Raw genomic sequence first — 21,965 nt, forward strand, 5'->3', positions numbered from 1 at the left:
ATTCTGGTTCCTCTTGAGACGGTGTGATGCCCTGTCCTCCCCGCTCAGGGCTGAGCACGGGGCTGGCCCAGGTCTCCGTGACTCCCCTCATGACTCCAGGGCTGGCTCCAGGATCGGCAGGGTAGGAACCCCGGCCCTGGCTGAGCCGGTGCCCGGAGGCGTGGGTCCAGGAGGCAGGCCCAGTGTGGCCTTGCCACCTCCTGACCCTACTCCCCCGTTCTCCTCCCTAGCGAGCCGAGGCTGCCCAGCGGGAAGTGGAGAGTCTCCGGGAACAGCTCGCCTCGGTCAACAGCTCCATCCGCCTAGCCTGCTGCTCCCCCCAGGGACCCAGTGGGGTAAGGATGGGGCCAGGGAGGCGAGGAGGGGGCCTGGAGGGAAAGGGGGAGAAAGGCCGAGTTTGTGGCTAGGAATAGATGGAAGATGTTTGTGCAGGCTGAGTGTGTGCACCTGCGTGAGATCGTGACCTTGGCCGTGTGTGGGGCTCAGTGGGTACAGAGTAGATGTGGCATTGCAGTTGCCAAACTCAGTGTGTTAAACATAATTGCTAAAAAAAGACAGAAATAAATAAGAGAAAAAGCATAACAACAAAATTAAACAAAAAAAAATAAGAGTAAATTAAAAAACAAACACTATTGCTGTATCTTACTTTACCAGCTGACAGTAAAAAAAATTACTGCCAGGGATTTTTAAATTTTTTTCAAACTCAGGCTCCCAGGTGTCCTGACTAGCAAGAAGTCCAGTATCTTCCTTTGGAGGCTCCCCTTACCCCCAGTTGTCCAAGCATGCCAGGAACTTAGGTCAACGGGCATCATTCCCATTGCCAGCGGCCTGGCAGAGAGGAGTCTGAGCGGTGCAGCCGTAGCGCGGTTTGGACGGCTGCCCCTAGGCGTCGCTGTTGTCCGCTGACGCCGCACGGCAGTGGGGCCGCGCACCCAGATCTGGGGTTTTGCTCTCCTCCTCAGCCATGGGCTCCAAAACGCTCCAGGGTGTGGTTGGTTCCGAAGGGGTTTCCCACCCAGTCGCATGCCATGAAAAACCAGCCTTTAGTCACCAACCCTGAGGTTCCTGGGTGAAGCCTGGTTTCATCAGTCCTTTTTCTCTAACCCCCTGATTCGTGCCCTTTGGGGATCCTGGGATCATCTGCCGTGGGATTTTGGTGAGAGCCTCTTATCTGACCCCTCCGTCGTATGTTAGAGACCCCATCCTCCCTTGCAGAAGGCCTGGGCTCCCACCTTCTCCCAGACCACTGCACCCCAGGGGGTTAGGGCTCTGGTGCTTGACAGCTAGCGGGTGTGTCTCCAGCCTCCGCCCTCACTGGCCAGCGTCGTTGTGCTCCAGCTGACGCCCTGATGCGCAGGCCCTCATGTCTGTCTCATCTGTTTGGGTATTGGTATGTGTCGTTGTAGTTTCTGGGTGCCTGTGACCTTGAAGCAAGTGATTGGCCTTAAATCTGCACAAGTAAGACCTACCTTACACAGGTATTCAGAGGATCACACATAAAGTACCTAAGATGGTGCTTGGCTCATGGTACATGCTTGGTAAGTCCTTGCTGCTGAGATGCTATGATGATGATGATGATGATGAGAGGTCTTGGTGTGTCTGGAGGTGTTTCTGCCCCTGCGGGCTTGTGGCCCCTTTGAGCACACATGCCCGTTGTGGGTCGCAGTGATGTGTGAGTGCGAGTGTACCTTTGTGGTGCCTGTGTGTATCTGTGGATGTGCGTGTCCGCACGAGCGTTTGGGCGGGGACATGGGTCGGCATGCTCTGTCGGCAGGCATCTGTGTCCCAGGAGACCGTGTGTATGTGTCCGTTTGTCTGGGTGTCTGCCCAACACAGAGAGTGAGCACAAGAGGAAGGGAGGTGGGAGAGGGAGCAACCGAGCTCATGAGGGCGCCTCAGAAAGGATCGGCCTATGGGTCTTAATTAACCCCCATGGTCCCAGCAAATGCCTGTGCTAATCAGCCACAGGGAACTCGGCTGGGTTGAGGCGGGGGAGCTTTGCTGAGCACAACCGTGGCGCTCGATGCTAATTAATTTAATGTATTAATGGCATCCGCTTCCTGTTTTAATTGGCATTTATCTCCATGGAAGAATTGCCAGGGTTGGTGGTGGTGGTTTCCCCTGGTGTCTCTTAGATTCATTTGTCACTGAGCCCAAGACTTGCCCGACTTCAGGTCCCCTCAAAGAGTAACCTCTGACTTCCTCCAGGGCAACGGAGCCTGAGACTCGGAGGAGCCCTGGGGCCTGGGGCTGACGGCAAATTAGGAAGAGCCAGGACTCCCGCCCCTGCGCCCCCCCAAATGCAGCTTGTAGCTTCAAGGTCTCAGTCTGTCCCTGAGCATCTCTCACTGCCAGGGTTGGGGACACTCCTCTGGGATCACACTGGGGTCTTCGGAAAGCCAAACTTCGCCCATGCTAGTCTCTGCTGGGGGTTTTGAGAAAGCTAACGACTTCACTTTTATTCTTTCTTAGTAACTGTTTTTGTTGAAATATAACATACATGAGGAAATATATACATATCCTAAGTGTACAGCAGTCACAAAGCAAACACACCCCGTAACAGCATCCAGATGGATAAGTAGAGCATCCCCAGCCCTGAGAAGGCCCCGTCGTGCTCCCTTCCAGCCACTCTTCCCCAAAGGGACTGTTAGCCTGACTTCCGGCAGCATGGATTGGTGTTGCCTGCCTCGTCTGATTTTAGTGGAGTCCCATCGTTGTACTCTTTCAAATCTGGCTGCTTTTGCACCATATTATAGGTGGGAGAATCACTCCTGCTGTGTTGCAGGTAGTGGTGGAGCTTTCCTTTTCACTGCTGTATAATATTCCATCGTGTGATGCTACCACAATTCATCTATCCCTTTTCCTGTTGGGCGTTTGGGTTGTTTCCAGCTTGGGGCTTTTGCCAAGAGCTGCTGTGAATGCATGTGTGGGGTTCTTGGTGCCTGGGTGTCCCCATTGCCTTGGGCACGTACCAAGGAGCTGAATTGCTGGATCTCAGGGAGACTTATGTTCAGCTTTAGCAGATGCTGCTATGCCATCTGCTGTATCACCAACTTGTTCTTGAACTTCATCACAGTTTACACACATCTTCCTCCAGAAAACCTTCCCTGACTACTTCCCTCCCTGTGGATTTAGCTGAAGGAAGAGGGGGGAGCACATCTGGGCTAGCGAGACCTGCCTGAGCAAGGGTGGGAGGTGGGACGGGGCCGACCATGCTCTGCCAGGAGCCAGGGCCCCGGGAGCTGGACCGCATACGGATTCGCTGCGGTGCTCAGGATCCAGGCACGGAGAGGCCCCTCAAAGCGCCCTCTCCCCCAGGATAAGGTGAACTTTGCACTGTGCTCGGGCCCGCGGCTGGAGGCCGCCCTGGCCTCCAAGGACAGGGAGATCCTGCGCCTGCTGAAGGACGTGCAGCACCTGCAGAACTCGCTGCAGGAGCTGGAGGAGACCTCTGCCAACCAGATCGCAGACCTGGAGCGCCAGCTCACGGCCAAGTCCGAGGCCATCGAGGTCAGTCCCGGGGGCGCGGACGGGCAGGCGGAGACCGCCAGGCACCCCAGCCGCGTGGCCCGGCCTCACCACCTCTGTTTGCTCTTCTAGAAGCTGGAAGAGAAGCTTCAGGCCCAGTCTGACTACGAAGAGATTAAAACGGAGCTGAGGTCAGTGGGGAGGGGCGCCCTCTTCTCTGGCCAGGCGGCACCCGGGGAGGTGGGACGGGGACCCTCAGCACAGTTCAGCCTCTCCCCGTCCTACCACATGCCGCACTGCTGGCACCTTGGGTGTCAGAACTCGGCCTCCTTCCTCAAGAGCTGCCTGAGGGAGAGCAGACGAGGAAGCTGTCTTGCTGGCCCGGGGGTTGTCACCAGAGAAGCAAACTCCAGTCAGCATGCGATGTGGGCGCAGGTCAGCCCGGCCTCCCTCCCGGGGAGCACCGGGGCCTGCTAGCGAGCTGGCTGCCCACCAGCATCAGGGGCTGGGCGGGCAGGTGCTCTCAGCTGGGGGGAGCAGGTCCCCACGCCCCGGCCTGGGGAGCCAGCTGACCTCTTTTTCTTCCGCCTTCCCCGCAGCATCCTGAAAGCCATGAAGCTGGCCTCCAGCAACTGCAGCCTCCCCCAGGTACACGCCTGCCCCCTGCCCCCTGCCGCAGGGCGGCCCCGGAGCGCCTCCCCAGGGCGCCCCCGCAGCCCCGCTTCCTGTCTCCCCAGGGCCTGGCCAAGCCGGACGACTCGCTGCTCCTGGCGAAGGAGGCCTTCTTCCCCGGGCAGAAGTTCCTTCTGGAGAAGCCAGTGCTCCTGGCCAGCCCTGGTAGGGGGAGGGCCCAGCGGGGGCGGGGGCTGCTCCTCCTGCAGGCAGGAGAGCTGTGGAGGAAAGGGGCGTGCAGGTATTGAGTGCCTGCTATGTGCCTGGCACCCAGCTGGGCACCGGTCTGCGGTGGAGCCGGCAGGCAGCTTCCCCACACACGGCTCGCTCGGGCCTGTCAGCCCCCACAAAAGGCTCCCCTCACACCCAGCCTCAGCTTGGGGACGTTCCTCAAGACATCACGGGCAACAGGGGACCTTTACATGGCACCCCCCTTGGAAACCCCGGGAATGGCCTGTCGCTCCCCACGTTTGCCCGAGTGAGACTAGTTTGTCGTCTGCCCCTTTTCCCCATGGGTGACTCCGTGGCCTGTAGTTGTGGCCCCATAAAACAGGTATGATAAGGGGGACCGCCTCGTGGGGCCACGGGGAGCCTGAAGGTCGGGGGCTGAGTCTGCACTCAGGAGCGTGGAGACTGGGGTGCTAGAAGGGGGCCCCAGAGCCGGCACCTGAGCTGGGCCTTGGAGGATGGGTGGGTTTCGAGAATGCAGGGGATGGGGCGGGGCGGGGCGGGGAGGACAGCAGCCCTTCTTCACTGCTGAGCGCCTATAGCCCTTCTCTCTCCTCCTCCCCTTCCCCCTTTCTCTCCACTCCCGTCCCCCACTCCACACCCTCCCTCCTTCACCCCCCCCCCACCCCCCCCCCCCCCCCCCCCGTGTCTCTGCCACCCCATCTCCCTCCCGCCCCGTCGGTCTCTCCCCCCGTCCCCCGTCTCTCTCTCCCCGCCCCGGGCGTTCTAGAGGAGGACCCTTCGGAGGACGATTCCCTCAAGGACTCGCTGGGCACAGAGCAGCCCTACCCCTCCCCTCAGCAGCTCCCACTACCACCGGGGCCTGAAGATCCACTGTCCCCCAGCCCCGGACAGCCCCTGCTGGGCCCCGGCCTGGGGCCCGACGGCCCGCGGACATTCTCGCTGTCCCCCTTCCCCAGCCTGGGGGTCGGCGAGAGGCTGGTGGGGGACGCACTGCTGTCAAAGCACCTGATGCCCCCGGCCCCCTTCAAGGGGGAGGCAGGCGGCCTGCTGCTCTTCCCCCCGGCCTTCTACGGTGCCAAGCCCCCCACGGCCCCTGCCACGCCAGCCCCAGCCCCAGAGCCCCCCGGGGCCCTCGAAGCGGCCGAGGGTGGTGGCGGGGGCTTGGCGGTGACCGCAGCCGGCTGGAGGAGGAGCAGCTGGACACAGCAGAGATCGCCTTCCAGGTGAAGGAGCAGCTGCTCAAGCACAACATCGGGCAGCGCGTGTTCGGCCACTACGTGCTGGGGCTGTCGCAGGGCTCGGTCAGCGAGATCCTGGCCCGGCCCAAGCCCTGGCGCAAGCTCACAGTCAAGGGCAAGGAGCCCTTCATCAAGATGAAGCAGTTCCTGTCGGATGAGCAGAACGTGCTGGCTCTGCGGACCATCCAGGTGCGACAGCGAGGTGAGCGCTGGGCTGGCACGTGGTGCAGAGAGGCGGGGGCTCGGCCACACCCCACTCGGTGACCCGGGGCCAGTGGCTCTTGGGGCCTCCACGTCCCCTCTGTAAAATAAGGATACGTCCTTGCCCCACTTCCTGGGGCCTCTGGCTGTCCCTTCCCCTTCTTCCCCGCCTGGCCCTCCATGAGGTGGCAAAGGCTGGGCTCCAGCAGCCGCCCTGCAAGCCTCAGTTTCCCCATCCGAGAGATGGCCTAGGTAACTGCCAGCACTGCAGGGCTCCGTTTTAGGGGAATCAGTGGCCGAGGGGCCCACGCTTTGGCCTCACCTGGGTTTGAACTCCAGCCCTGCCCTTCACCAAATGGGTGACCTTAGGCAACAGACGCTTCCCTATGCCTCGGTTTCCCCATATTTCAGCCTCCTAGGGTAGTCGTGAGGATTAAATGAGAATAAGTGATTTAATAAAATAATAAAGCACAGCTCCCAGCGTGTGGTAACCTCTCAAGAACTACTACCTGTGGTTTTTGTCAGTGTTATTATTATTTTTGATTATACACTTGAGCCAGAATCGCCCCTGGGTCCACGGTTTGTCACAAAAATGACACGCCGGCTTCACCACCCTCCCTGCCGCTCTGGCCCCAGACCCGGAGGCCCCTGCCCCGCCACCTCCAGGGACTGACCCCCCAGACAGTCGTCGTCTTGCCTCCCCCAGGGAGCATCACCCCGAGAATCCGCACGCCCGAGACGGGCTCGGATGACGCCATCAAGAGCATCCTGGAGCAGGCCAAGAAGGAGATCGAGTCCCAGAAGGGAGGTGAGTGCGGCCCCTAGGGCCACGCCCAGCCCGCGACAGCTCGGGGCCCAGCCCGGCCGAACCAGGGCCAATGTGACAGATTTGAGCAGGGAGCGGGGCCTCGGCCACCTCTGCCCACCCCCAGCGGGGATTCCAGGCTGGCCAGGACCTCCATGCCTCGCGCAGCCCGCCACCAGGTGGAACCTGGGCTGGGAGGTGCTGGGCCGTGGTACCCAGTGTGCGAGCCACTTGCCACGGGCGGCCATGGACAATAAGGCGCGTTAGGATTCCAGCTTCAGCTTCTCAGTGGCCTAGCCGCACTTCACAGGTGCCACGTGGCTGCCAGGTTAGAGGACACAATTACGGATGGGATGGCACTGTCTGCACCATCGGGATGTCCTCAGCTTTCAGGGGCCGAATCCTCCCCCGGAACTGGTTAAGCACACTGAGGCCTGAGCCTCACCTCGACTGTCCATCTGTCCCTCCTTTTTTTTTTTTTTAAAGATTTATTTATTTCTCTCCCCTTCCCTCCCTCCCCCGCCCAGTTGTCTGTTCTCTGTGTCTATTCGCTGCATCTTCTTCTTTGTCCACTTCCGTTGTTGTCAGCGGCACGGGAATCTGTGTCTCTTTTTGTTGCGTCATTTTGTTGTGTCAGCTCTCTGTGTGGGCGGCACCATTCCTGGGCAGGCTGCACTTCCTTTCGCGCTGGGCGGCTCTCCTTACAGGGTGCACTCCTTGCGCATGGGGCTCCCCTACGCAGGGGACACCCCTGCGTGGCACGGCACTCCTTGCGCGCATCAGCACTGCGCATGGCCAGCTCCACACGGGTCACGGAGGCCCGGGGTTTGAACCTTGGACCTCCCATATGGTAGACTGACGCCCTAACCACTGGGCCAAATCTGCTTCCCTGTCCCTCCTTCTTGAACCCCTACTATTCGCATTCCCAAGGGAACACCATGCTCCCCACTTGGCCTCCTACCTCTCCAAACTCATCTTTTCCCCGTTCCTAGTGGGTGCCAGTATTTGTCTCCTATGGCCACTGTAACAAATTCCTGCAAACTTAGTGAAAATGGCACTCGTCTACTACCTCGCCATCCTAGAGGTCAGAGCTCCACGTGGGGCCCCCCGGGCTAGTCAGGGTATGGGCAGGGCCAGTTCCCTTCTGGAGGCTCGGGAGAAGCCGTTCCCTGGCCTGGCCCAGTCTCCAGAGGCCGCCCACAATCCTTGGCTTGTGGCCCCGTCCTGCATCTTCCGATCCTTCCTTCTCTCCCTCTGACCCTCTCCCTTCATCACCTCTCCTCTGGCTCCGGCCTTCCTCTTAGAAGGACCCTTGTCATTACATTGGGCCCACCCAGATCATCCAGGAGAATCTGCCCAGAGCTAGGCCCTTTAGCGCATCTACACAGGCTCCTCCTTTTTCGTAGAAGGGAAAGTCACATAATGTAAACTTCAGCATTGCAGCCATTTTTCAAGTGTACGGTTCAGTGGCTCTTCATCCATTCCCGGTGTTGTGCAGCTGTCACCTCTGTCTGCTTCCAGAACCCTGCACCACCCCAGAAGGAGCCCCTCCACCCTCCCCCAACCCCGCAACCACAAACCTGCTTTCTGCCTCTATGCATCTGCCTCTTCAGGATTTTTCATTGAAGTGCAATCAGACAACACGGGGCATCCGAGTCCAACTTCTTTGACCACCAGGTTGAGGCTCGTCCACGGCGTGGCATGTGTCAGAACGTCCTTAGTTTAGATGTCTGATGCCCTCTTATGCTATCCCACCTTGTGTTGATCCGGGCACCCGTTGGTGGGCGTGTGATGGCTCCATCCCCTTGGGCTCTGGTGATGGCGCTGCCTGTTTGCCGTGTAAGGTCACATGAGCACAGGTGCGGGGTGAGGATGTGGACGTCTCTGGGGCAGGGGGCATTATTCTGCCTTTCTCCATAAGCCCCTCCAACATTGGAGTCCCCCCGGGGGTCGGCCTCTGCCCTCTTTCCTGTTCTTCCGAGATGGGTCAGTCCACTCCTGGAAGTCTCAATAACCACCAACTCCCAAATCGCTCCGTCTCCAGGCCAGACCCCTCTTGAGCGTTCCAGAACCACCAGCCACTGCCCCTTGGCGTGGCCGCCAGGGCGCCCCTCCGCATCTCAACCTCAGCGTGTCCAGGATGGAGCTCCCCGTCGTCCCAGCCCAAACCTGCCCACTCGGGGCTTGGGAACCTTGTGACAGGTGGTGCTCCCACCCTCCACCCTGACACCCAGGCGAGAAGCCTGGGGTATGTTGGGGGGATATCCTTGGCTCTTCAACCCTGGAGCCACCCTGGGACCACCTACCCTCTAGTGTTGGTTTCTTTTTAAGCCAGTCCATCCTCTCCACCCCTATTGCCACCATCCCAGTGAGCGACTGACATCACTTGCTAGGATATTGCAATAGCCTCCTCACTCATCTGGCCAGTGACTTTCGAAGCCCTGCTTTAGCCCATTCTCTACCCAGAGGGATCTTTCTAGAGCACATGGTCATGCCACTGCTCAGAGCCCTTCCATGGCTTCCTGTTACCTTCAGGATAAAATCCCAACTCATCAAGGCCTACAAGCCCTGTAGGCTTCAGCCCTGACACTTCCATGCCTCATTGGGATGTGCTTATAGTCACACCCAGCCAACCCCAATACCCTCCTTCCCCAAGATCTTTCACCTGGCCAACTCCTGCTCACACTTGACAACTCAGACACCACCTCCTCCAGGAAGCCCACCACCCCCATCCAGATGGACTGGACTCTCCCCTCCTTGGTTTCCACATAATTAGCTATACACTGGGTGCAAAGGAGCCAGACTGGCCTGGCTGCAAATTCTGACTCTGCTGTTAATTAGCTGCGTGAGCTCGGATGAGTTACTTAGCCTCTCTGGGCCTCCATTCCCTCATCTTTAAAATGGGTCACTATTAGTACCCCTCTCTCAGGATTGTGTGAGGATCAAATGAGATCGGGCCGGGCAAGCGCACAGAAGCTGCTCCTGAAGTGTGAGCGTTGTTACAGTAAACATCGCCCTTATGGGGTCTCTGCGGTTTCGCCTCTGTGCTAAGTTACACTGCCCTGTCCTCCTGGCCAGTCCCCCCCCCCCCCCCCCCGCCCCTGGTCTGTGGGCGTCCCCTCCACACCCAGCCCAGTGTGGTCACCCACTTCCGGCTCCCACTCCTTTTTGCAGCGTCTGCTGCCCCCTGGTGGGTGCTCGGAGCCAGCGTCCCGAGTCCCGAGCCACGTCTACCCTCTGTGGTGACTTCCCGTGAGATTTCCCAAGGGCCTCCTTGTCGGGGACCCATCTCTGCCCAGGGCCCAGCAGAGAAGGAGGGCAGAGGGCAGCTCGGCCTGCCAGGAGGCTGCCCCGCGGTATAGTCCACTGAGCACCAACTGGGGATGGATTAATTTCTTTATTCCCGTAGAGGGGAGAGACGCAGTCGACCAGTAAACATTCATTAAGCCCCTACTGTGTGCAAGACTCAGTATACAGCCTGTGAGACAGGTTTCAGTGAAAAGAGCCATGAGAACCACCTGGTGTAACCCTCACCACACAGGAAGTACAACAGGCCTGGAGGAAGCGTAGATGCACACACGGGCAGAAGGGCCCAGGTCTCCAGGCTCCTGGAGTGGTGCTCTCCCACGTGGGGCCACAGCAGGCAGAGGGCAAATTCAAAAGGCAACGTCACAGCAGAGGAGAGCACGCCACGAGCATGCCAGGCCCTCTCAGGGCTCACACGTGCAAGTGGGGAAGTACCACAGCCCTGGCAAACACGGGCACTAAGCAGAGGGCACACCGGCAGTGCTAGGGAGGAAATGGATGTGGCCGGCTACTTACTCGGGAATTCCACTTCTGGGGCTCAAAGGAACTGGCTGAAATGGGGGCACAGATTTACAGACAAGCTGTTCTTTTATCCTTATTTACAATAGCAGCAAACTAGAAATAACCTCAGTGTCCAGCAGTAGGGGATGGGGTTATAAAAGCAAAGACTCTTCATTAGGAGGGGTACTTCATTAGGAGGAGTGAGCATCAATTGTAGATGGCTTTTAATGATAGAAACACATGCTCATGTTCATACTAAATGGGGACAAACCAGGCTACAGGCCTGCACATCTACTGTGATGATATTACACATGTAATCGTTTTGGAAACAGATGAGAAGGAAATACATAAGAATATTTCACGTGGTTGCTTCCAAGACAAGGACCAGGCAGCGGGGGGTGGGGGGGAAGGATTTTTATTTGCATCTTAATTTTCTTTACTTTCCTAGCTTTCCACAATAGCCATGTATTGCCTTTTTTTTAAATTGAGGTGAAATTTACATGACGTAAGATTATTTTGAAGTGTACGATATCATTTAGAACATTCAGCATGTGCAACCACCACTTACCTCTCTAGTTTCAAAGCATTTTTATCACCCCAAAAGGAGACCTTGCACCCATTAGCAATAACTTCCCCACCCGTCCCTCCCCCACTGCCCCCCCAGCCCACTAATCTACTTTCTGTCTCCTCAGGTTTACCTATTCTAAATATTTCATAGAAATGGAGCGATACAATTTGTGGCTTTCATGTCTGCCTTCTTTCACTTAGTTTTATTATTTTCAAGGTTCATCACGTTGCACTATGTATCAGAACGTCATTCCTTTTTATAGCTGATTAATATTCCATTGTTACTACTGTTTTGATTGGAAAAACAATAAAAAAATATTTTTAAAAGGGCTGTGAGGATCTGCTGGGGTGAAGACTACACAACCAGATACTGGAGAAAGGGTCATCTTGATCCCACTTGACCCCCGCGTAAGAGAGGCTGCTCAGAAGGCGGAGGGAAACACCTTTTAGTTGATTTGTTAATCGTGACTCCTTGGGGACAGATCAGTCAATCCTAGGTTATGGTACACTCTCCTGTTTGCTTCATACATGGCCTTTTCCTGTTCATTCATTCATTCATTCATTCATTCAAATAAGATAACGAACCTCTGGGAGCTCACTGCCCAATCCAAAATCTAGAAAACTGCCACCCACTTAGATCTTTCAGTGTTTTCCTCCCCCATCCCAACCCTGCCTCCTCTTCCAGAGATCTCTTCCCTCCTAAATTTTGGTCCCCCATTCCTTTGCATTTGCCTCTTTTAAATTTTTTCTTATTCCTTTACATTTGTGTCTCTTAAATTTTTGGATTTTTCACTAAAAGATCTATTTATTTTGCCTGTTTTTGAGTTTTATAGAAAGCATGTTAAACTTTGTGTCATATTTTTGGATTTTCTTTTGCCATTCAATATGATGTTTTTAAGAGCCACGTGTAATTTTGCATAATAATGTCCCTTTTCCCTCCCGTATAGTATTCCATTGTGTGAACATGCCACTGTTTGTTACCAGTTCTCATCAATGGGTGTTTGAGTTGATGCCATTATTTGCTATCAGAGTAAGTGAGGGACCCTCTTTTAGGTACTGTCATGTTTTCCTTGTCTGTGAACATTTGCAGTTTCATCTTAGTATATGCAAAAAGTACTTGTCTTCTTTTAAGTAACATTCTCCCTGAGCACTTGCTCCACATCTGCTACAATATCTCCATCAGCCTGATTTTTAATGGCTGCCTAATAGTCCACCGTATGGTTGGGCCAGGCGCTGCTCTAATCCATCCCCAGTTGTTGGACACAGGGGTTGTCTCCAGCGTTTCACTGGTATAAACACCAAAGCCGTGACCGTCTTTGCACCTCAAGCTCTGCCCGACAACGGGCCCCTGGCCGCCCTGTCGTCCTCCCCACAGGTGAGCCCAAGAACCAGACTGCCCCTCTGAGCATCGCCAACGGCACGGCCTCCGCCAGCACCTCGGAGGACGCCATCAAGAACATCCTGGAGCAAGCACGCCGCGAGATGCAAGCGCAGCAGCAGGCCCTGCTGGAGATGGAGGCGGCGCCCCGGGGCCGCTCGGTGCCCCCCTCGCCCCCGGAGCGGCCCTCGCTGGCTCCCGTGAGCCAGAACGGGGCCCCGACCTACGTGAAGCAGGAGGAGGGCGGCGGCGGGAGCGGCGGCAGCGCCACGCAGACGGCCCTGGCCGTGCTGTCGCCCGCCGCCTTCGTGCAGAGCATCATCCGGAAGGTCAAGTCGGAGATCGGCGACGCCGGCTACTTCGACCACCACTGGGCCTCGGACCGGGGCCTGCTCGGCCGCCCCTACGCCTCCGTCTCGCCCTCCCTCTCCTCCTCCTCCAGCTACTCCGGACAGCCCAACGGGCGGGCCTGGCCCCGCGGCGACGAGGCCCCCGCGGCCCCCGAGGACGAGGCGGCCGAGGACGAGCCCCCCAGAGTGGGCGAGCTGAAGGCCGAGGGCGGCGTCCCCGAGACGGGCAATGGGGGGCGGCTGGCCTACTACCCAGCCTACGCGCCCCGCACCCTGAAGCCCACCGTGCCACCCCTGACCCCCGAGCAGTACGAGCTCTACATGTACCGCGAGGTCGACACGCTGGAGCTGACCCGCCAGGTCAAGGAGAAGCTAGCCAAGAACGGGATCTGCCAGAGGATCTTTGGGGAGAAGGTGAGGGCAGGCACCCCGGGAGGCACAGGCCCACGGGACCCTGGGGACGGAGGTGCCCGCAAGAGCCAGGCTCGGGAACAAAGTGTGTGCAAGTGAAGACAGGGCAGAGGCAGGATTCGAACCCAGATCCATGTGACTGCAGAATCCCCAGCTCTTTTTCCTGCATCCAACTTTCCTTGGGCCCTGGGGAAAGGAGGGCCGAGGCAAAGCTGACTTTCAGTGCTCCAGTTGTTCAACTAGTGAACCCCGTTCATCCGGGTTAGTAAATAGACTCACCTCCCTTCCCCCAAGATCCTCCATACCTCCCTGCGTCCAGCCACCACGGGATTAAGTCTCAGCCCAGCTGGGTTGCCCATGATTGGTTGGTGTCGTGTGTGTCCCCACTCCCCCAGACCCCCCAGATCATAATGATTTTTTAATATCACCTTGGCCCTTAGCAGAGGAACAGGCAAAAGGGTCAGGTGAGCTCAGAGGAGGAACAAGTGACTTAAGTGGGAGGCTTTGGAGGGCTTCCTGGAGGAGGCATCTTAAAGGCCAGGCAGGGTCTGCATGTGTTGGGACACCGGGAAAGACGAGGCAAGCACGAGCCCACAGCAGGCCTCTGGGAAAGGAGGCACAAAGGAAGGCGTGGCTGGCCCTCTGGGTGGGGGAGAGGAGCCCACTGACCTGGCCTGCCTGCCCCGCCTGTCCCCAGGTCCTGGGCCTGTCGCAGGGCAGTGTCAGCGACATGCTGTCCCGGCCGAAGCCCTGGAGCAAGCTGACGCAGAAGGGGCGCGAGCCCTTCATCCGCATGCAGCTGTGGCTCGCGGGCCAGCTGGACCAGGCGGTCAGCCAGCAGCCCAGCGCCTCCCAGGGTGAGTGCGGGCCCTGCCTGCAGGTCGGCCCGGGCCCCCTCCCTGCCCACTGCCGCCGCCCAGTCCTGCGCCCCTGAAGGCTGAAGTCTGCTCTCCCTGCTCCCCTTTCCTCCTCCAGCCGGTGGATGCTTGCAATTTCCCACCTGACGGCCAGTCGCCTTTAAAACTCTAGGTGGCGCCAGAGTGTCCAAAGCAGGTGGAGACGATACTCCTGCCCCAGGTTGGAATCGCTGGTTGATAGCGGCTCTTGCACACATACACGCACATGCCGCCCCCAGGAGTTGGCACACAGCCTCAGGATCCTTAGCACCAGGTCGCAGGCTGCTGTTTCCCATCCATTGCTGATGGCAGGGCAGAGTTTGCACTTTGCCCCAGCTCCTAGAGCTGGGAAGTAGTGGGTGGGCCCAGGAGCCTGAGCACCTGCCGTGGTGAAGACGGGGCCAGGCCCACTGGGGTGTCTCCTGGGAGGAGAGCAGACCTGCCTGCTGAGCGCCGGGAACCGGTGGGGGAAGGCGGGGCCGGAGGACGGGAGCTGTTGCAGCTTGCTGCTCAGTGGGCACGGGTCTCTAGACAGAAGCCGTCTCAGCGCCCCGGGAGTGTGAAGAGATCAGCACTAGCAACAGGGACACGTGCCCAAACATAGTGCCAGGCGACAGAGGCCTTAGGTCCCCTGGAATCGTGTTTGCTTTAGAAGTCAACACCCCGGAGCAGGACTATCACCAGTAGGTAGCGTTAGGGCTGCAGGCAGAGGCTGCGACCCGGAAGGAGGAGCCGGCTGCCCTCCAGCCTGGGGAGAACCGGCTGCTCTTAGCAGGGGCGGGGCCAGGCCAGGGCTTTGGCTGGACCTTCTCCTTTTTTATTTCATTTAAGCAAAACAGGAGATTTGAAGCAAACAGGGCAAAGCATTAACATCAATTAAGTCTGGTGGGGGTGGGCGGGCTATATTTTCTTTCCTGTATATTTCTGTATCTTTGAAATAATTTGTAGTTAAAATTTTTTAACTACAAATTTCTGCTCCCCGAGGATGTTATGACCATGAGATTCATCTGTCATGTGATCAGTGCAAGGACTGATGACTTGGAGTGCTTTATTCTTTATTCCTTGGGACAGTCCCATCCTACAGATAAAGAGACTAAAGGTCAGAGTAAGGCCCAAGTCACCCGGCCAATTAGTGGCAGAGCCTGGTCAGGCTAGCCATTATGCCCGCCCTGCCACCTAGGATATGCCTGAGTGCCCACCCCACCCCCGTGCTTATGAAAAAGTTCCTGTCCTTTATTTTGTTTGTTTGATTCTTTCATGTTTGAATTTATTTACTAATTTTTTATTGTGGTAAAATTCCTATAATGTACAATTAACCATTTTAAAATGTACCATTCAGTGGGACTTAGTGCAGTCACAGTGTTATCCAATCATCACCTCTGTCTAATTCCAGAACATTTCCATCACCTCAAAAGGAAACCCTGGACCCCCTAAGCAGTTGTCCCTTTCCTCCTCCCCCAGCTTCTGGCAACCTCTCATCTGCTTCCTGCCTTTTTAGCTTTGCCTGTTCTGGACTTTTCATAAAAATGAAACCACAGAATCTGTGGCCTTTTGAATCTGGCTTCTTTCACTTAGCATGTTTTCCAGGTTCGTCCATGCCGTGGCGTCGATCAGAACATCGTTCTTCTTGGGGCTGAATAATATTCAGTTGCGTGGATCTGCCACGTTTTGTGCATCATTCGTCTGTTGATGGGCAGTAGGTGTTTCCACATTTGGCTCTTGTGGACAGTGCTGCTCTGAACATTTGTTACAAGTTTTGTTTGCACACCTGTTTGCAGTTCTTTGGGGTGTGTACCTAGGAGGAGAATTGCTGGGCATGTGCTTACTGTGTTTAACATTTTGAGGAACAGCCAAACTGATTTCCAGAGCAGCTGCCCCGTTTTACCTTCCCACCAGCACTGCACAAAGGTCCCTTTCTCCACATCTTTGCCAGCTCTTGGCATTTTCCATTTTCTTAACGATAGCCATCCTAGCAGTTGTGAAGTGGTATCTCGTGGGTTTTATTTGCATTCCTCTGGTGAATTCTTGTGCTTTTTAGTTTCTTTGTTGTGGAAGGATTTGGGCCCAAAGAGAATAGAGCTAAGCAGAGAAGAAAGAGGATGGCGTTCCCGGGGCCAGCGACAGGGCAAGCTGAGGCCTGGCGGCGGGCTCATGCCCGGCTTGGGAGGGGACATGAGTGCAGGTGATGGTGGACAGCTGGTCCTTGTCCCCGCTCACTGGCAGAACAGGAAGCCGGGGCCCTGGGTTCATCGAGCTAGGGCCCAGGAGTAGAGGGGTGTGAGCGGCTGGCGGGGGGGCCAGCAGGGAGGCCCCCACAGCCACCTCTTGTCCGTGGATACCACGGGCCCGGCTCTCTGCACTAGAAGGGCCACCAAGGAGAAGCACGGCTCCCGGTGAAGAGGTGGCTCATTGTGAGTCTCAAGCAGGGAACTGGGGAGTCGTCCCCAAACCAGTTCAAAGTGAGAACGGCGCCAGGGTTTCTATAGGCAAAGGAAAGGGGTGAGGGGGCGAGGGCCCCGGGGTGACCGCGTGGTGAATTCCTGCCACGCCGGCGATGACGGGCTCTTCACAGGGTCTTTGAGGATGTGAGCGCAGTTTTCAATCCTGTGTTCTCTCGAGCTGCAAACCCTGCCTGGCGTTCCCCTTGGGAGCTTTAGCAATTCGGGCTGACAGGTGGGTGCTGCTGAGTGCGCAGGCTCTCAAGCTTTTTGCTGCTGAGGAGAGTTACAGATCTGGGTGTTAGGTGCTCCTGCTCTGAGGTGCTGTCTTGAGCAGAGCTGGCGAGGTCTGGTTGGGTCCTTCTAGGGACTAAGAACCAGGAGTGTTAGATTAAGAGAAAACCAGCTCAGCTGGATCGGGAAGGCCCTAGAATTGCCAGAACTGCCTGAAGGCAGCACCCACCAGGTCCCCCATAGACTTGCCCGGGGCACGAGACCGAACCCTTCCAGCCCTCTCTCCTCGGCCCCCCACGTGGGCACCCGGGGAGTCGGGAGTGAGGGAGGCCCGGGGAAGGCGGTCAGCGCCGCCGCCCCCAGCGGCCCGCGAGCCCCCGCCAGCCAAGCAGCCGCGGGGGGCTCGGAAGTCCAGGCCCTCCCGCGGCGGCTCCGCGTCCCAGCAGCAGAGGCAGCCCCGGCCCCGCATACGCCCTCCCGGCCCCCCAGCGCCCCCGGTCTCCTCTCCTCAGCTCCGCTCCCGGCCCTGTGCGCCCGCCTCTCCCCCAGCCTCCTTCCCCTGCGTCCCGCCCTCCCTGGCGCTCCTCTTGCCCGGCCCTGTTTCTCTCAGCGCCCCTCCTGCTCACTTCCTCTCTAACGGGACCACCTGCCCCAGGGCGCCCAGGACGGAGGCGCCTGGGAGGGGGCCCCTTGCTCTCCGCCCCGCCGCGAGGAGCAGCCTCGCCCGCCTTCTCCTTCCTGATATGGTGGATCCCGGGTCCTTCAAACATCCAGTCCAAGGCCATTCTCAAGGTCAGGAAAGGAAACCGCCGCCTCTATCCCAGCCCCTGCAGGACGCTTCCCCTACCTGAAAGCCTGGCCCTTTTGCTAAGGAGCCAAAAGGCAGGCGTATGCTTGCAAAGACCCCCAAGCCGGCTTCCCGCCGGCAGACCCCAGCTTTCTGAGCCCGCCCCTTTCCCGGGCTGGCCTTCCCGGGGGCGCGGGAGCGGGACGCCCGGCGCCTAGGTTCTTTAACTCTGTCGCCTAAAGGAATTGAAGGCAGGAGCAAAGAGCTGGTTGAGAAATGAGAGAAAAGGAAAAGGTCCACACCCCAGACTGGGGCGGGGCCAGGGTGAGACGAGCGAGGCCCCCAGGTTAGGCCTTTTGAGGCCCCTTCCCCTCCCCTTTCCTAACATTGGGGCGCCCCCGCTGTGCTGCTCCCACTGGTTGCCTCAGGATCCCCAGCCCGTCGCTCTCAGGGGTCCAAAGGGGGGGCCTGGCTGGAGGTGCCCGGGCTTCCCCTTGAGCAGCCTTCTTCTCGGGGGTCCCAGCCGTGACTCAGGCTTCCCTCCTTCCCCCTGCGACCCCGCCCCAGCAGTGAGGGGCAGAGTGTCCTGTGGGCTCCAGCGTCAGGTGATGGCCTTGGACAGCCAGGGCGCCGGGGCTGCGGAAGGACGGGGCTGGGATGCCACGACTCAGAACCTTTCAGGGTAGTCGGCGGCCTGGCCAACTCTTACCTCCTGGACAGACTCCTGCGCAGCCCCTCCTGCCGCCGGCACCGGGGCCTCACCGCTGGCGATCCCTGCTCGTAGTCGGTGGAAGCAGGTGGAGTCCCGGCTCTGCCACCCGTCGCTGTGTATCCCTGGGCATATCACCTAACCTCTCTGAGCCCATTTCCTCCCCTATAAAACGGGATGCTAGAGGTGCTGCGGGTGTCACATGAGAACACATAACATTGTGCTGGGCACAGAACGAGTGACTCAATAACGGGGCTTTATTAGTCATCACCATCGTTACCATCATTGTCATCTGGGAAGAGGGACACCTCGCCCAAGCAAGAAATTACAGTGGAGCATGACAGTGGGTGGTCTAGGTTATTAGACCCCAAGGGTGTGCACCGCAGGGAAAGGGACTCGGGCTGGCTCTTAGAAGATGCGTGGAGTTCAAGGACGGGGCAGGGAGGCTTCCAAAGCTGCAAGACCAGCCTAAACAAAGACACGGAGGTGGAAGAGCTGGGATGTTGGGAGGGGGTTGTGGCCTGTGAACAGCCTCAGGCTCGCCGGGTGGTCGGGGATAAGAGAGTACAGAGCCTTAAACACCAGAGCAAGGGGGCAGACACTTTTCTAGAGGCAGTGGGGAGCCATTGAAGATTCTGGAGCAGGGATGTGTCTGATCAGAATGATCCCACATGCCTTCCCCAGGGAGAAGCTCAGAATGTCATTTCTGAAAGCCTAGCCACCACCAACAATTCTGGGACTCCCTTCACTTCCTAAGTTATCATTTATTTTCATGTTTATTATTTAAAATTTCCAACAGGTGGCAGCCAAATGCCTTGAGGGAGAGGTACCTTTTCATAATTTGCTGGAAAGTACCCCATGAGCTAACGCTGGGAGTCCTAGACTCTCCATCTCCCCTCCCCATAGGGAGGCATGTCCCCTGCCCTCTATTGTCAGAAGACTCAGCTCTCACTGGGGGGGGGGGTCCACTGAGTGAATCCGACCCCTCAGGAGGTGGGGGCACCACTGGACTCACATGATCTAAAGCCCTCTTGATGGCCCCGAAGGCTAGGTGCAAGTACTGACCCTGTTCTTTTTTTTTTTTTTTTTAAAGATTTATTTATTTAATTTCTCCCCCCCCCCCCCCCCCCCGGTTGTCTGTTCTTGGTGTCTATTTGCTGCGTCTTGTTTCTTTGTCCGCTTCTGTTGTCGTCAGCGGCACGGGAAGTGTGGGCGGCGCCATTCCTGGGCAGGCTGCTCTTTCTTTTCACGCTGGGCGGCTCTCCTCATGGGCGCACTCCTTGCGCGTGGGGCTCCCCTACGCGGGGGACACCCCTGCATGGCAGGGCACTCCTTGCGTGCATCAGCACTGCGCATGGCCAGCTCCACACGGGTCAAGGAGGCCCGGGGTTTGAACCGCGGACCTCCCATATGGTAGACGGACGCCCTAACCACTGGGCCAAAGTCCGTTTCCCAACCCTGTTCTTTTTTTATCCCCCGCCCCCCTGCCCATGGATTCTTCATCTGTTTGCTTGTTGTCCGCTCGTCTTGTTTGCTTGTTGTCCGCACCAGGAACCAAACTCAGGACCTCCCATGTGGGAGGCGAGTGCCCAACTACATGAGCCACTTAAGTTCCTTGCTAGTTGCGTCCAGTGCTGGTTGCGGCAGTTGCAGTGTCCACTGGTTGCAGCATCGGCTGGTTGGCGGTGGTTGCTCATTGCAGCGGTTGCTTGTTACAGCAGTTGTTTGTTGCAGGGGTTGCAGCATCTGCTTGTTGCAGCCGTTGCTCATTGCAGCAGGTGCAACATCTGCTTGTCGTGACGTCTGTTCATTGCAGCATCTACTCGTTGCGGTGTCTACTCATGCGGCATCTGCTCATTGCGGCAATTGCTCATTGTGGTGGTTGTGGCGTCTGCTTGTTGCGGTGTCTTGTTCATCTTCTTTAGGAGGCACCAGGAACCAAACCCGGGCCTTCCCATGTAGGAGAGGGACACCCAATTGCTTGAGCCACATCCTCTCCTCTACTGGCCCCATTTAACAGCTGTCACGACTGAGGCTGGGCAGAGTCGTCCCATTCAGAACCACAAACCCCAAGTGTCTTCCAAATACTTTTTCTAATATACATTCCCAGAAAGAGTCTTCTGACAAATGAGAAACATGGCTTAAAAACTAGCTTTTAAAATGTGCTAATGTACTGTGGACATATTCTGTGGAAAAAGGATTTCGGCATCCTTTTTCATTGCTGCATGAATTCACCATCTTTTATTTAGCAAGCTCCTGTGGTTAAACTTGTAGATTGTAGATTTAAACTTTTAAAAATATTTATTTTGACTTATAAACTTACAATGAGGTAAAAGAATAGAACAAATAGCCTCTCCCATAACCAAACTCATCAATTGTTGACATTTGGCCACATCTGTGCTCTTCTCACTCTCTCTCAAACACTTGTGTTGCTTGACGCCTAAATACTTAAGCAGGAATTGCCTAGGAACAAGAAATTTCTCAACGATACAAAACTATTATGTAACCAACCACCTATATGAGAGTTTCCCTGGTTGGCCCAATAATATCCTTTCTTCCCTGTCCAGGATAAGATTCAGGATCATTTGTTGTACTTGGTTGCTATATCTCTTAACTCCTTCAAGCTGGACAGTTTCTTTGTCTTTCCTAATGTTGACATTTTTGAGCACTATAGCCTGGGTATTTTATAGATAGACTCAGTTTGGGTTTTGTTTCCTCGTGATGAGATTTAGGCTGTATACTTTGGGTGGGAATGTCACATAAGTGATGCTGTATCCTTCTTAGTGCAACATATCAGGAGGCACAGATTGTTGATTTGTTCTATTAATGGTGATGTTAACGTTGATCATTTGGTAAACGCGGTGTGCCAGGTAATTCTACTATAAAGTTACTGTTTTTTCCTTTGTAATTATTAAATATCTTTGAGACCACGTAAATACCCTATCCCTCACCAAACTTTCGCCCACTAGTTTTAGCACCATGATGATTCCTGCCTGAGATATGGTTACGGTGGGTTACAAAATTAGATGCTGCCAACTCCTGGCTTTAGCAAACGAGCCCGCCCAAACTATGTGTGTCTGTGCCAAATTCTAGTAACCACCCTCTCTGTCATTCCACGGCCCACAGCCAGTCCCACTGAGCCAAGGTCCTCGCCATCCCCGCCCCCAAGCCCCACGGAGCCCGAGAAAAGCTCCCAGGAGCCCTTGAGCCTGTCGCTGGAGAGCAGCAAGGAGAACCAGCAGCCAGAGGGCCGTTCCGGCTCCTCACTGGGCGGGAAGATGTACACGGGCAGCCAGGCTGCAGGGGGCATCCAGGAGATGGTGGCCATGTCCCCCGAGCTGGACACGTACTCCATCACCAAGAGGGTCAAGGAGGTCCTCACAGACAACAACCTAGGTATGGAGTGGCGGGAACGAGGGTGCCAGCGCCCACCCTGGCGGTGGCCCCTGCATGTCTGGAGAAGGTACCCGCAGTTAGACGCCAGGGCCCTGGGGTCGGGCCGGGGGTTGCCAGCCAGCCCCAGTGCCTCCAGACTCTCCGCGAGGGTCCCTGGGTGGATAAAAAGGGAGGTGCGTGCAGGTCTGATTTTACCTGGAATCCTCAACCCACCGCTCTCAAAGCTTCCTTCCAGGAGGACTAGGGAATCCCCCGCTCGCCAGTTTGCTGAGGAAACCCTTGCCTCGGAGGGCAGAGAGGAGAAGTCGGTTCTAGGGCCCTTTTCCTTTCTGGATCACAGACTCCTCTGAGACTTAGATGTAGGCTCTGCCCCCCTCCCAGAGGGATGCCCCTGAACCCCACATTTTTCATTAGAA

At 56.8% G+C, this 21,965-nt stretch overlaps 1 protein-coding gene across 1 annotated transcript in view; it reads left to right on the forward strand.

Moving 5' to 3' along the window:
* The window catches only part of CUX2 (cut like homeobox 2), a 264,720-nt gene that overhangs the window by 234,169 nt on the left and 8,586 nt on the right, over nucleotides 1–21,965 (forward strand). The window contains 11 exon segments of the mRNA XM_058281377.2: nucleotides 231–335; nucleotides 3,319–3,510; nucleotides 3,601–3,659; nucleotides 4,068–4,116; nucleotides 4,206–4,305; nucleotides 5,099–5,512; nucleotides 5,515–5,772; nucleotides 6,478–6,579; nucleotides 12,326–13,092; nucleotides 13,787–13,946; nucleotides 21,280–21,549. Of these exon segments, the coding sequence (XP_058137360.1) occupies nucleotides 231–335; nucleotides 3,319–3,510; nucleotides 3,601–3,659; nucleotides 4,068–4,116; nucleotides 4,206–4,305; nucleotides 5,099–5,512; nucleotides 5,515–5,772; nucleotides 6,478–6,579; nucleotides 12,326–13,092; nucleotides 13,787–13,946; nucleotides 21,280–21,549 (2,476 nt within the window).

Source organism: Dasypus novemcinctus, chromosome 19 (genome assembly GCF_030445035.2).
Source record: "Dasypus novemcinctus isolate mDasNov1 chromosome 19, mDasNov1.1.hap2, whole genome shotgun sequence".
In the NCBI taxonomy this organism is placed as follows: domain Eukaryota; kingdom Metazoa; phylum Chordata; class Mammalia; order Cingulata; family Dasypodidae; genus Dasypus; species Dasypus novemcinctus.